Below are 14,119 nucleotides of genomic sequence, written 5' to 3'. Positions count from 1 at the left end.
GCTGATCTCCTTTAGAATGGACTGGTTGGATTTCCTTGCAGTCCAAGGGACTCTCAAGAGTCTTCTCCAACACCACAGTTCAAAAGCATCAATTCTTCTGCGCTCAGCTTCCTTCACAGTCCAACTCTCACATCCATACATGACCACTGGAAAAACCATAGCCTTGACTAGATGGACCTGCTTTTGAATATGCTATCTAGGTTGGTCATAACTTTTCTTCCAAGGAGTAAGTGTCTTTTAATTTAATGACTGCAGTCACCATCTGCAGTGATTTTGGAGCCCAAAAAAATAAACTGTTTCCCCATCTATTTCCCATGAAGTGATGTATACCAAGCATTTAATGCCAGGCACTATGGATATAGCACTGAGGAAAACAAAGATGTCCTAGGTCTTACATTTTTTTTTATTCTTTTCCATTATAGTTTATTATAAAATATTTCATATACTTTCCTGAGCTATACAGTAGGAATTTGTTCAGATCTTATATTCTTAAACAAATCAACCATATGCTTAGAGTCACAAGTGCTATGGAGAGAAAATAAAATAAAACATGAGATTTTATTTTATATAATATCATGTGGTATGATAAAAAAAAAATAACTGAGGAGGAGGCTTAAAATTTGCCTTGGTTGGGACAGAAAGGCCTCTGAAAAGATGGATGACATTTTCTGCTGAGCTCTGAATGACCAGGAGAAGCTAGCTATACAAAGTGGTGAGAATCACATTCCCAGGGGAGGGAAAAGCAAAGGCCGAGGCCCCTGAACCATCAGAAAAACTGAGCTCTCCTCTCCTCCACTTCAGTCCTAAGAAGGAAGTGTAAATGGCCCTTCTGCAGCTAGTGTGAGGGACTCATGGGAAGTGTTATAGAAAGCCAAGCCACAATTTGTAACAAAACTTCCTTCAAAGAAAGCTGAGAGCGGGAAACAAAGGAAAAGACTAAATCCACAGAGGAACATTGACCTTGGAAAAGTAAACTCTCCCCAGCAGGGAAGAACCCAGTGATCGGTTTAAACCTCCTGTGCGGGTTGCTTTCCTTTTATCCTTTATTTTAAATCCAGACTCCCTCTTGGCACCTGAGGCAGGAAGGCATCCATTTCTAAGAAAAGCACTCACCAACGTGATTAAAAATATCCTTAGGTTTTATTGCCACCGAATCCCAGAGAATCCATTTTTCAGGAGTTTGTACAAGATGGATATGAAGTCAGAAACACAAAGATGATCAGAGTGCGGTCTCCACAGGCATCCCCGTTGAAATGCTGGGGGCCCTCCTTGGAAACCTTGGCAGGGCTGAAAGTGGACATTTATCTTCATATTATTAAAATGCCTCTACCTTTCACCTCTTTTATGAAAGAAGTCTATTCAAAGGCTGCTGAATGAACCTCACATGTAGCTTTTCTAGCTGTACATTTCGCCTGCACATTCAACATTGAGTTATTACATTTCTGAAAACAGGTACTCTTATACTTTTCTGGCCTGTGTTTTTAAAGGGCTTTTAAAAGAACTATTGTATTTTTCAATATGAAAGAAGTCCTCCACAGTCCCCAACAGACCCTTCTCCTGAAGGGTGATCGACTTCTGTGTTTATGCTAATAGGAGTTGGGTTGTAGTTTACAGCATGTGTCGGACAAAGAGAGTTGAAAGCCAGGCAGCACAGCCTTGATTCGGTGTATACAATCCATTTCATGTCTCCAATGTTAATTCTTGCTCAGATGTAGAGCAAGACCTAGAAGAAGGATTGCAAATAGCAGTAGCAGCCTGTGGACAATAATTGCTTAACTAGAGCACTTATAACCTGATTGTGGAGGTACATACATGCATGTTGTTAACTTTGATAGCTGTGAATTTATTTTACCATTGGCTTCTACTCATCACAAATGGTGTTAGTTTTTCATTTGCACTATAACATATAATTTCCTCTTATAGTACATTTATTTAAGTAAAAAATAAATAAATACCATGTATGTAATATTATAACAAGGCTGTAATATAGGAAAAACCGATAAAAGTGGTCCTTGATAAAGAGAGTTGACTGCAAATCTAAAACACTGAAATGGCATGGTATACATCTTGCTTTAACTTGAGAATCAGTCTCTGATGAGGAAAATGCTACCCCCTCTGCCCTGCCCAGAAGTCTGGAAATTGGTTCAGTAGATTCTGACTGTTCAGGGTATTTAGCAGGGGAACAGGAGGTGGTAGGGAGTGCTCGGAGAGTGGATGGCATCTGAGGACTCCCAAAGCGACTGAGGTATTTAGGGGAAAAAAGAGGTAAGTAACAAAACCTCTGAACCTACCGTTTTTCTTGGCTTTGGAGAAGAAGAAAAAAAAAAAAACTGTGACCTAAAGAAATTCTGAGTGAGAGGAAAGCCTAAAGTACTGTTTATATTTAAATGTATATTTTAAAAAAGGAAAGAAGGAAGTTCATAATTTCTGCAAGCCCTCATAGTATCCTGGGCAGAAAAGTTTGGACACCAACTCTCAATTACTTTTTCTTATCACTTGGTAATTTCTGTGGAATAGTTTGTTGGAAATCAGACTTCCAACTGTGCGTGTGTTGCTTCTACATAGGTACGCCCCTCTGGGCATACTCTTCCTGATTGCAGGGAAAATTGTTGAGATGGAAGACATGGGAGTGATCGGGGGACAGCTGGCCATGTACACAGTGACAGTCATCGTGGGCTTGCTCATCCATGCCGTCATCGTCCTACCCCTCCTCTACTTCCTGGTAACTCGGAAAAACCCCTGGGTTTTTATCGGAGGGTTGCTGCAAGCGCTCATCACGGCTCTGGGAACTTCCTCCAGGTATAGATATATCCATGGCTTATTCCTATCAGAAAATATATTTCAAACCTTACTTTGAACCAGAACCTTCAGATTGGAGTGGCAGGGTACATTTTTTTCCAGGTTTTAAATGTCTAGACGCATGAATTGACTTTTTTGACTCTGATGCTAATCAGACTGATTTGGGATTTAGGGAATGGCTGGATATATACACACTTTTCGGGGAAAGATAGAAATCAACTATCCTTTCCTGCCCACTCTCATCTCCCTTGTCCAGTTGCCATTTACCTGAGATGGCAGAGCGTCGGCACAGGCTCTTCTTGCGGGAGTTGGAGAGTAATCACAAGCGATGCCTCATGGAGGAACCTAGAAGCAGAAGAGCTGTCAAATGATGCAGTGAAGGGACCCACTGTTCCTAATCCTGCTCCCCTATTTATAGTAGTGCTGACTTGGTTCCCTTTAATTTAGAATATGGGAGAGGAAGGAACTCTGTGTCCAAAGTACTAAAACAGACAGGCACAACAGTGGGACCAACTCCCTAAGGGTCGTTGCAAGAAGCAAATGAGGTAAGCCATGCTTCACATGTCAGGATGGTCAACTGACATGTCCCGTTTTACTGTGCTCAGCTCCGCCACCCTACCCATCACCTTCAAGTGCCTGGAAGAGAACAATGGCGTGGACAAACGCGTTACCAGATTCGTGCTCCCGGTAGGGGCCACCATCAACATGGATGGGACCGCCCTCTATGAGGCCTTGGCTGCCATTTTCATTGCTCAAGTTAACAACTTAGAACTGAACTTTGGACAGATTATTACAATCAGGTACAAGGAATATTCTACATGACATTTCCTTAAGAATGCCTTTAAGTGATGAGCTAGTGATCAGGGCCACCCGGATGAGGGTAACACCCAGGATGACACAAGCTCTGGTCCCTTACTCTATAGAACACTTGGTACTATACAAGGGGGACAATGTAAGGGAACCATGAACAGTCTCTTCCACAGACTTATTACTTTATGAATACCACTTTATATCTACTCATAAAACATTTTCACATTGTCACATAAGCCTATCAAATAGATATTTAACAAACTGAGTTCCAGACGGGTTATGTGCCTTACAAATGAAATTCACATCACCTCTGTAAAAAATATTGATAGTGCTACAGAACTTTGTTCATAAATCATTTTGCTTTTGAATTCATAAATTTGATTTTTTTTTCCTGACCACAGTAGCCATACAAGTTCAGTATCCCTTACAATCCTCTGCTTGGATAGAGGAATTATTAGAAATAAGTTGTTATTGTAACTATACAGTATTTTAGACCTTACAGAATACTTTCAGGTACATGAGGCAGTATTCTATAACATCATAGGGGAAAGGCCAAAAGAACTTTTTGGCCAACCCAATATCTAGGTACAGGTTCTTTATTTAGAAAAGGCTGTAATAGTAGGGCCAACTCTCGAAGGGTTGTTGCAAGAAGCAAATGAGGTAAGCCATGCTTCACATATCAGGAGGCACATAATAGGCATTTGATAAGTATTAGTTAATATGCTTATTAACTCAGTGGGGTTTTTTTTTAACAATCTCATTTACATTTTTCTAAAGTGTGTCCTTAATTTGGCAAGTCAGACAGCACCACTGTGCATGTTTTATAGGGTCTGCTCTCTATTTGGGGAGATTTAAACAAAGGTTTTCTGTTTGGGGACTTCCTCTAACAGCATCACAGCCACGGCTGCCAGTATCGGGGCAGCTGGGATTCCTCAGGCAGGCCTGGTCACCATGGTCATCGTGCTGACATCTGTGGGCCTGCCCACCGACGACATCACACTCATCATTGCAGTGGACTGGTTCCTGTGAGTACACTCGGACTGCATCATCCGGCTTGCCGTCGTGGGGGCCCCTCTGTCATCTTAGGACGCCAGGCAGCCTGGCACCCCTGCCAAAGGGCTCCAGGAAGAGGCTCAGCTTGGCTTGTAATTATTGTGCTCCCTGCCTGATCCCGGCAGCTATCCGGAGCCTGAGTCCCAGACTCGACGCACACTCACCCCCTTATCAGCCCACAGGGCACATCTGGCTGTTACACTTCTCACTCCATAAAGCCATTTGGGGATTGGGAAACCCACTGTCTGCAAAGTCAACATAAATCAGCGAAGTCAGTTCTGAATTGCACAACACGTCCCCATGGCGGCCGGGACAGAAGTGTGGGCCTCCCAGGCTGGCTCAGACTTTCTCCTTGTGCTTCCCATTCCAATGGCGTAATACAGGGCAGATGTTCCCATCTGATCCCCGCAGGGAGCGGGGCGTCCCCAAAGACAATGGAAAGAGAGCTGGCGTCATTAAGTGGAATTGATTTTTGGCTCTGGGGAAAATTCCAAGAACAGTACCCTAGACCCTAACCTCCAGGGCCCATCCCTCTGCCCTTTTCCCCTCACCCTTCCGACCGACACGTTCCACTCCTCTTCTTTCCCTTCCACTTACAGAATCTCTCCCCAGGATGCCCAGGTTGAAAGCCTAGAAGTCCGCAGTAGATGCTAGAGTCTACATAGACGCTGTGAGCTAGATCCAATGACCTCAGAAGCTCAGTGTGCTCAAGGCACTATAAGGTGGGGGAGGGGGGGTGATTAACGGAAGCATGAGATCCACAGTCACTTGGATCTGCGCTTGTGCCCTGCCCCTGTATGATCCTGGGAGGTTACCCAGCCACCCTAGTTTCCTCCTCTGTAAAATGAAGACAGGAATGTCTTCAGTGGTGCTAATGAGGATTAAATACAGTGGTACGTAGGAAGCATTCGGCCCACTATCTGCCCCACAGTCCTACTCGATTGATGTGAAGACTTTTATAGCGTAAACCAGTGGTTCTCAAAGGTTTTAGTCTCAACCCCTTTACATTTAAAAATTTGAGGACTCCCAAAACTTTTTTATCTGTATGGGTCATATCTATCAATATCCATCATGTTAGAAAAACTTGGGCATTTTTTAAATGTTAAATACTTTTAAAGATTACAATAATAAATTCATTACATGTTAACATATATAATGTTTTTCTGAAAAAATACCATCTTCCAAACCAAAAATTTAGGGAAAAGAATGACACCATTTTACATCTTTGAAAATCTCCTTAAAATCTAGTTTAATACAAGACTAACTGCTTCTGCCTTCAATCTCTTTTGTTATATTTTGTGTTATGTTGTAGTATTCTAGAAACTCCACTAGGTAGACATTCATGAGAAAGTGAGACAGAAAGGGCCAAATAATATCTTGGCATTATTATGAAAATTGTTTTTGCCTTAGGGACCCCCAGGGGTCTCTAGAGTTCAATTTGAGACCTTCTGGTAAAAGGAAGGAAAGAGAACCAGAGATTAATTTTAAATAGAAGGAGACAGGGAAGCAGAACTTAAGAGATGCCCCCAGTGACTTAGCTGGCTAGTTCAGAACATGAGCTGAAACCTCTTGACGTTTACTGGAGCCTCGCTTTTCACTCCTCCGTGCTCTTCCCCAGGGACCGCCTTCGCACCACCACCAACGTGTTGGGAGACTCTCTGGGAGCCGGCATTGTTGAACACTTGTCACGACACGAACTGAAGAACCGGGACGTCGAAATGGGTAACTCAGTGATTGAAGAGAATGAAATGAAGAAACCATATCAGCTGATTTCCCAGGAAAGCGAAATTGAAAAATCCATGGACAGTGAGACCAAGATGTAGACTAACACAAAGAAATACTTCCTTGAGCTCCAGGTGTTTGAAAACCATTATTCAATGTTTCCATCTCATTACAACTCATTCTCGCCAGTAAGCCCCTTCCCTCCCTTCTCCTCCCTGCCCTGACAGGATTGGGACCTATTCATCCAAAATCAAGGGAGGATTCTGCAGTGGCCAAAATGTATAGTTTTCATCCCACCCTTGAAATTTTTAAGTCATTTTGTGTTAGTCTTATCTAATAAGGTCCTGAGATCAAAAATAGTCCTGATCAGATCTTACAAGTTTCTGTGGCATACAATCCTGTAAATGTGATAGATCTTATAATTTAAAGACTCAAATACTCGGCTGAAATCATGGTTTTTAAATCAACATTCAGAATGGAAAAATCCTTCAGAATACAATTCAGTTTTAGGATCAAAACAAAACAAATTGATCAGCAATGGGTTATTAGTTGGATATTAAGAGGGTTGTTTTTTTCCCCCCTTTCTCTTATGATTTGTGTCCTTATTTTATTAGTAGCAGTATTAATACACACCTAGCACAGCTGTAAGGAGGCATGTATAGAGAAATGTCCATGTGGCCATGGGAAGTTATGAAGTCTTATCTCTAGGCCTCAGTGTTCCCATCTATAAAATGAGCAAGTTCCTTAGATGCCTTTATGATTGATTCCAGTCCAAACATCAGGTGGCACCATGAAAGAACATCTCCAGTTCCCCTCAGAATGTTCTGTAGCAAGGATCATTCCACGGAGCATGGGACTTTCAAAGCAGACATTCATTGCGAATGAACGTTTCTAAATAGTAGGGGGATGGCGGTGTGGTTTACGAGGTCCTGTATCCAAAATGTCGGTTACACGTCACCAGACTGGAGGCATTCCAGGAGTGGAGTTGTTCATGAAACTCTGCTTAGTTCTTCCCAAGAGGGGACGTATTCCTTTCTTTCTTCCCAAATTTAAGGAACTCTTCTGGGAAGGATGTCTCCCACCACTCCTCAACTGACCATAGACTTTTAGAAAATAAAAAGTAAGACTATCAATTAGCAAGGGTGCTTACCCGTCTTACTTTGGAACACTAAAGAGCCAGCCAGGAAAGAATGGAGCATGGTTGACATTATAAACAGAGGATTTTAAAACACCAAGATTATAAGTCATCTTTAAGGAAAAGGTGTTTTTTTAAAAAAAAAAAACACCTGAAATGTTTTCTCTTCAGTTCAAAAATCATTCCCTAAGGAAGTCTGCAGATTAAAATATAAGGTCACTTCTTATATTATTTTAAACAAGTCAAATGAATGAGCTCTGTCTCTACTAGAGGTCCCAGAGTCAGGTGGGTGGTCTCTTATTTGAAAAGGTTTTTGACTCATCAAAAGTTCTCAGAATGAGTAAAACAAGATATTTCTTTGTGTTGGAACAAAAATCTTAAGCTGGAGTGGTGTTTGATTTGATTGTATTTGTGTCCATGAGAGAAATGTTAGAAGATGAATCGGTATGAAGCCATGTCAGCATGGTTCCAAGAGGAAAAAAAAAAGACTTTGGGGCATTAGTTTCAGGCAAGGCAGCTACCAGGTTTAGAGGAGATTTTTTTTTTTTTTTTTTTACCCTGTAAGGAATATGCAGTCAAAGATGTGAAGTGGGAGCTGTCAGACAATACCAACTGTGTTTGAGTTTCTGACTGAAAATGGTGAAGAATGGACTTAATTATGCTAACAGATTGAAATCTAGACATACATCCTCTGATACACAATTAGAGATATTTTTCTATAGATCACAAGCATTACATGTGTACAAAAGGTAACATTAGGCTGTGGTGGAATAACTGTTTAATGTCAAGACTCTATTTGGGAAATACACTACAAAACTTAATGTATTATCCATGGCTGTCCTGACACCAGTAGAGCAAAAATTAATCATGTCAAATTAACTCTGTTACACAGTGTGATCTTTTTTAATACTAACCATCTCTTACGGAAAGCAGATCCTCTGAGATGACCCTCTCGCCAGCCCATCACAGGCTCTGCATATCACTTGTACCCAGTGTGGACTGAGAAGCGTTACTTTGTAGATGTATTTTCAATAAAGAAAAAAATTAGTTTTACATGATATCTTTGCATGTTGTTATTATTCTTCTCCCTGAAGGAAAATAAACTTTTCATTCAAGGAAGTATTTCAGTGAGGTCAGGATAATGCTGGGAAGGATGCCTTGCAGTTTTTTGGTTTGTTTGCTTTTTTTTCTTTTTTTAGATTTTACTAGGTAAAATCTTGGAAGGCCCAGCTAGGGAACCCAAACAGAAGAAAATGAGAAAGGACATACTCTTCCTGCCCAACTCCTAAAACTGAAGCTGGAAACAGGAGGAGGTGAGGGAAGCGTTTTGCTTTAACAGCCTGCATTTACTTGTTCATTTCAGATTCAGATTTCTGCAATAGAGTGAATCATTTCCATGTTGGGATTAATTAGAAAAGTGCAATGCCACCAGTGGTTCTTCCAAAAAAAAGTAATTTCCTGTCTGACCTTCAAATTAGGTAGATTTATCTATGTGATGACTGCTGCCATTTGTGAAAAGAGCTGAATAAGATCTCAAAGGATATTTCAGAAACAGCCAATGTGCCAGTGAACCGTTCTATTCATAAAGTATGAATTATGAGTAACTGCCTTTTTTTTTTTTTCCGTCATGCTTTTTAATAAAGAACTGAAAGGCAGTACCATGGAATGCCCAGATTAAAGTTGTGTCTGGAGACCTTCTAATCTAACCCTCTTTAGCAGGTGGCAGCCACCTAGAGGAGGGTCTCTTAAGTATGGTCCGCAAAACCCCTAGATCAGGGGTCCCCAACCTCTGGGCCACAGTAACGGTATCTCCTGTCAGATCAGCAGCAGCATCAGATTAGAAATAAAGTGCACAGCAAATGCAACGCGCTTAAATCATCCCAAACCATCCCACCACCACCACCCTATCCGTGGAAAAGCTGTCTTCCGCGAAACCCTAGCCCTGGTTCCTGAGAGGTTAGGGACCACTGTCCTAGATCATCCATGTGAAGACCAGCGAGCTCATACAGCCCTTGAAATTGTAGGAAAAGTCCTGGGCATTTGCCTTTCTGCATGGGAGCAATCTTTAATTTCCATCAATTTCTCTAAAGGGTCTTTTGACCGAAACATTTACAAATCACTGTTTGACCAGTCTTTTTACAAGGCATCTATGATATTTGAATGGTTGGGTGGGGAAATGCCCACAGCCTGAGGGAATCAAACCAGCTCTGGCCACCCTAAGGGAATCCGCATCTATGGGACTCTCTGGATAAAGAAGCAATCAGGAAAGTGCCACAAAAAATTCCCCCCTAGGAAGTGCTTCTTCCTGCAGTCACCAGTTTCCTTCCCGTCGAAGTCCAAGCTGGATTTTGCCTCCGCCCCCAACCTCCACAGCCACGCCTGAAGCTGGTCATCGGCCTGTGGGAGACCTGGAGATGCCATTAGGGTGGAGGGACATGGCAGCCCTGTCGGTGTGCGCCTACGGCGGGGATGGGGAAGCCGGCATAGATCCCTCTGTGTCACAGACCTGTTCACAAATGGAACTTTGGAAAATTTTCAGATTCACAACTTTTTTTTTTTAATGTTTCTGATGAGTAAACACACTCCTAACAATTTTTTCTTACCATCCAGCACTGTGAGAAGTTGAGCGTCTATTCGTGCTTCCCAGATTTACCCCTTCAACACCACTGCCCCTCTCCAAGCAGGATTTTTCTCTCCTAGGCTGAAAAATCTCACGTTCCCAGTAAAATCCCTTCTTTTTCTTTTTTTGGTAAGTCTTTATTCATATACAGAGTGTTGAAAATAGAGATTTTACTGCTGTTAATTGCGTGGTTTGAAAGGAAGGGTTCATTTCGCGCTGGAAGGGGCAAAGCGGGGCGTGGAGGGGGCAGGCGCGCTCCTTCCGGGTGGCCCGCGAGGCCCTTGACCCGAGGCTGCTGTCAGTCACCCGGCCTCCGCGGCGGCGCGCTGCCCCTTCTCCCACCCGGGTGGTCCCAGAACTGGGGCAACAATGACCAGCTCTGTGTGGCCTGTACCGGGGCCCAGAGCCGTTGGTAGGCGTCAAGCCGAAAGCAGACTCCGAATGAATAAACCGTCAGAAAAAGCCGAGAAGCAAGAGCCGAGAAAGCTAAGTTCGAGGAAGGCCGAGTTCTAAGAGAGAAAGCGGGACATTGAAAAACTCGGGGATAAATGAAGCAGGGTCTGGGGGAGCGATACCCATAATAGCCACCGGGGGGAGCCCGGAGCTCTTCGCAGGAAGGAACTGCACTTCCTCTTGGAGAACTCGCTTGAATTAGCTCGATATGAAATTCCAAGGTCTGCAATGCAGGGGGAAGATCAATATGTGAAAGCCATCAAGGGGTTTAAAATTCTGCCCCGCCCCACTTCCCTTTTCCCTCTGGTCATCCTACTTCTCCAGTCCTCTCTCCCAGGAGCCTCTTCCTTTCTGGATATTCTCTGTTTAGTCTCCCTGTTGGACCTGCCTTTCTCTCCTCCCACTTCCTTTTTTGGTACCACCTTGTTCTAGATTATTATCTTCACATCCTATCACTTATGTTTCCTAAGCACAAAACAGGTACTCAGAAAGTGGCATGGGAATTTTTTTTTTTTTTTCAGCTCATCTTCCTTTATGCCTGCAAAACTTCCCTCTTTATCCCTGCAAAACCAGTGTCCCAACCTTCAGCTTGGAAACAGTCTCATTTTATTGAACATACACATTCAAGTAGGATTGTTAGATAAAATACAAGAGAGCAGATAAATCTGAATACTAACAAATAATGTTTTAGTTTGAGTATTAAATAGCAAATAATGATCTGGTGTAAGTGTGTCCCAAAATATAAGGGCAACCTGTATTTTTTGTTAACTTGGCTACCCTACATACAAGTGAAATGAATAATTCAAGACTATGCTTGCTTCAGTGAAATGATATTATAGGTGACAGAGTTCGTGTGATTGTTAAAATAATTATCCTAATTTTTAATTTCTCTTTGTAGACAAAAACATGTGTGAAAGGCAGCCCAAATCTGGGACATTTCTTCTTATTTATTTACTTTGGGGACTTCATCACTTATTATGTGCTTGTAAATCACTGCATGGTCTTAAATAAATTAAATAGTGTTTCAGTTATCCATGCTTGAAATATTTTAGACTCACATCTGTTTTTCTTCTCTTTTCATTTTTCCCCCTTTCCTTCTCTTACCCCTTCCTCCTGTCCTCCCCTGCCCCTACCCAACTCCAAACATAAGATATTTTCTGTAATCTGTTACAGAGCTGAGCAATTTGGCATTCACATATTGTTTTCCAATGTGAACATATTTTTTTCATTTGGGGTGCTCTTTTTTAGAAACGCACCCATATTCTTTTCATATTGCACTATCCAAAGACCGTCATTTTCCAGCTATTGTAAAGTTGGAAAGGAGGCATTTTTCAAAGTCTTCTGAGGAAACTGTAGCCTCTGTGGTTGGGCATCATTCCCACAAAAGCCCCTTCTTTCAGCCGAGGCTGAAGGATATTAAAAAGCAGGGCCCAACTGGTGCTGCAGAAGGAGCACAAAATATGCCCCTTAAAAATCATAAAGTCTTTCCCAATAATCACATACACACAGCCAGCTTACGGTGGTCTTGCAGAAGATGGTGTCAGATGACAACTTTTGGGTTTCCCTTCCAAATCTGTAGGTTCAGGAGATCAGAAAAAAAAAAAAAAAAAAAAGGCTGAAGGCAGCCAGCCAGGAGCTTGCAGACATAGCAGGAAAAAATAAAGAAGACCATCCAAGAGTCATCTCAGCCCCCAAAGGAACTGACGATCCATCTGGGGAGAACTTAGCACTCAAAGTTCTGTCAACAGCACAAGTCTGAAAACTATCACCAAATTCCATGGCCTTGGCACTACAGGGCTTCAATAAAGAATTATTCCATGTAAGCTGATGATGAGCCATTAGCTGAAGAAGTAGAACGTCTACACATGTGTTAGGAAACTAACATATCTAGGCTAAAAGTATCAATACCTTCATGCTTCCTCAACCTTAAAGGCCTTTGGCTGCCTTCAGAGTGATGGTTGAATCCAAACCTGTACATGTGCTGGCTGAATCCACACTATTAACCCTAAGTTCTTGGGCAGTTTCTTCAAGGTCCCTGAACTATCTTGCTTAACCCTGGAACATAATCTATTGGCTTCATGGTGATAGTAGTTACCTGGACAAGGAAATGTGAGTTCAAGTCCCTGGCTTGCTTTTTTTCCTTTTTTCTATGTATTTTTTATTTGGCTGTGCTGGGTCTTAGTCGAGGTGTGCAGGATCTTTAGTTGTGGTACGCAAATTCTTATTTGCGGCATATGGAATCTTGTTCCCTGACGAGGGATCAAACCTGGGCCACCCCTGCAATGGGAACTTGAAGCCTTAGCCATTGGACCATCAGGAAAATCCCTGACCTGTTTTTAGCCAACTGTGGTACCTTTACCTAAACCTTCAGTCTCCCCTGTAAGTCCTCACCTGTACACGTGGAGGTTAAATGAAACCCAGATTCTCCACACCAATTTTCCTCTCAGGTTTCCGTATACCAGAGGAGGTTGAATGGGGCTCTATGGTCAACCACACATGGCTTCAGCTTTCCTTATCATCAACAGGTATAATAAGACCTCTGTAACATATAATGAGAATTAAATAAATGAAAATTCTAAAATTCTCAGCACAGCTCATGGCACTTAGGAAGATTCTTAAGGTGTCTAGAATAAAACCAGCTTAGTAGAAAAAGGAGGCGCACGGATGATGCTGGAGGAGGGGAAGGTGGATCCTGACTCCATCTGAGTCCACAGAGCAGGAAGGAACTCCCCGAGGATGCCACAGACCAACCTCCTCTGGGAGGGAGGTTTCGCGGAGGCCCATCACCCCTAGAAACAAGTATCCTGAGAAACTGCCAGGCCGGAGGGGCCCAGGCCTCTGCGTGCACCCGGGGTACAGGCAATCCCTGCCAGTCTCCTCCGAGGCTTTTGTCAGGCCCGGCTCTCCCAGCAGCCCCGCGCTGCATGGCGGTTTTGTCAAGGGCACAATTCGACACTCTGAGGGGACCACCCAGCTTCCTCCCGGGTCTCCCAGAGAACAAAACCGCCTCTCTCTGTGCCAGCGACCTCCCCCTCTGCCAGGCCCCCTCCAGCCGCCCTGCTCCCTGCCAAGGGGAAACGGAGAGGCAGTCAGGCCCACACTCTGTGGGAACCCACGGGCGGGTGCGCTAATGAGCTGCCCCCAGCTCCAGGCCAGACTCTCGGCACCTGGAATACTGCTGCCACCCTGTGGCAGAGGTCTTTCTCTAGGCTCTCGGGAGGGCCCCTCCAGACCAGACGAGGCGGAAACACCGGGCGCTTGCTGGAAGCTCGTGACTGAGACTGGAGCAAACGCTAGAGAGACAGACGATGGTTCAGGAGTCTGAAAGAAAAGGGAACCCAAAGTAGTGTATGTCTGACAGGGATTCCCCAAGTGTGGTCCCTGGACCAGCACTATCAGTATCGCCTGGGAACTAACTAGAAATGCAGATTCGCCGATTCCACCCTGGATCTACAGAACCAGAAAAGCCCAGCAGTCTGTTTTTACAAGTCCTCCAAGCGATTCTGAAGCACATCAGAGTTTGAGAA

The 14,119-nt window shown here is 43.3% G+C and overlaps 1 protein-coding gene across 2 annotated transcripts in view; it reads left to right on the top strand.

Moving 5' to 3' along the window:
* The window catches only part of SLC1A3 (solute carrier family 1 member 3), an 80,658-nt gene extending 72,081 nt beyond the window's left edge, over positions 1-8,577 (top strand). Inside the window, exons 5-8 of one of the 2 annotated variants that reach the window (XM_018065700.1) lie at positions 2,566-2,799; positions 3,405-3,599; positions 4,500-4,634; positions 6,281-8,577. In XM_018065700.1, coding sequence (XP_017921189.1) covers positions 2,566-2,799; positions 3,405-3,599; positions 4,500-4,634; positions 6,281-6,485 — 769 coding nt within the window. In that variant the 3' untranslated portion in view covers positions 6,486-8,577. The remainder of the gene's footprint in view (positions 1-2,565; positions 2,800-3,404; positions 3,600-4,499; positions 4,635-6,280) is intronic. The other variant, XM_005694788.3, reaches the window with a different exon arrangement.

Source organism: Capra hircus, chromosome 20 (assembly GCF_001704415.2).
Source record: "Capra hircus breed San Clemente chromosome 20, ASM170441v1, whole genome shotgun sequence".
In the NCBI taxonomy this organism is placed as follows: Eukaryota; Metazoa; Chordata; class Mammalia; order Artiodactyla; family Bovidae; genus Capra; species Capra hircus.
This window is presented reverse-complemented; position numbering and strand designations above follow the sequence as displayed.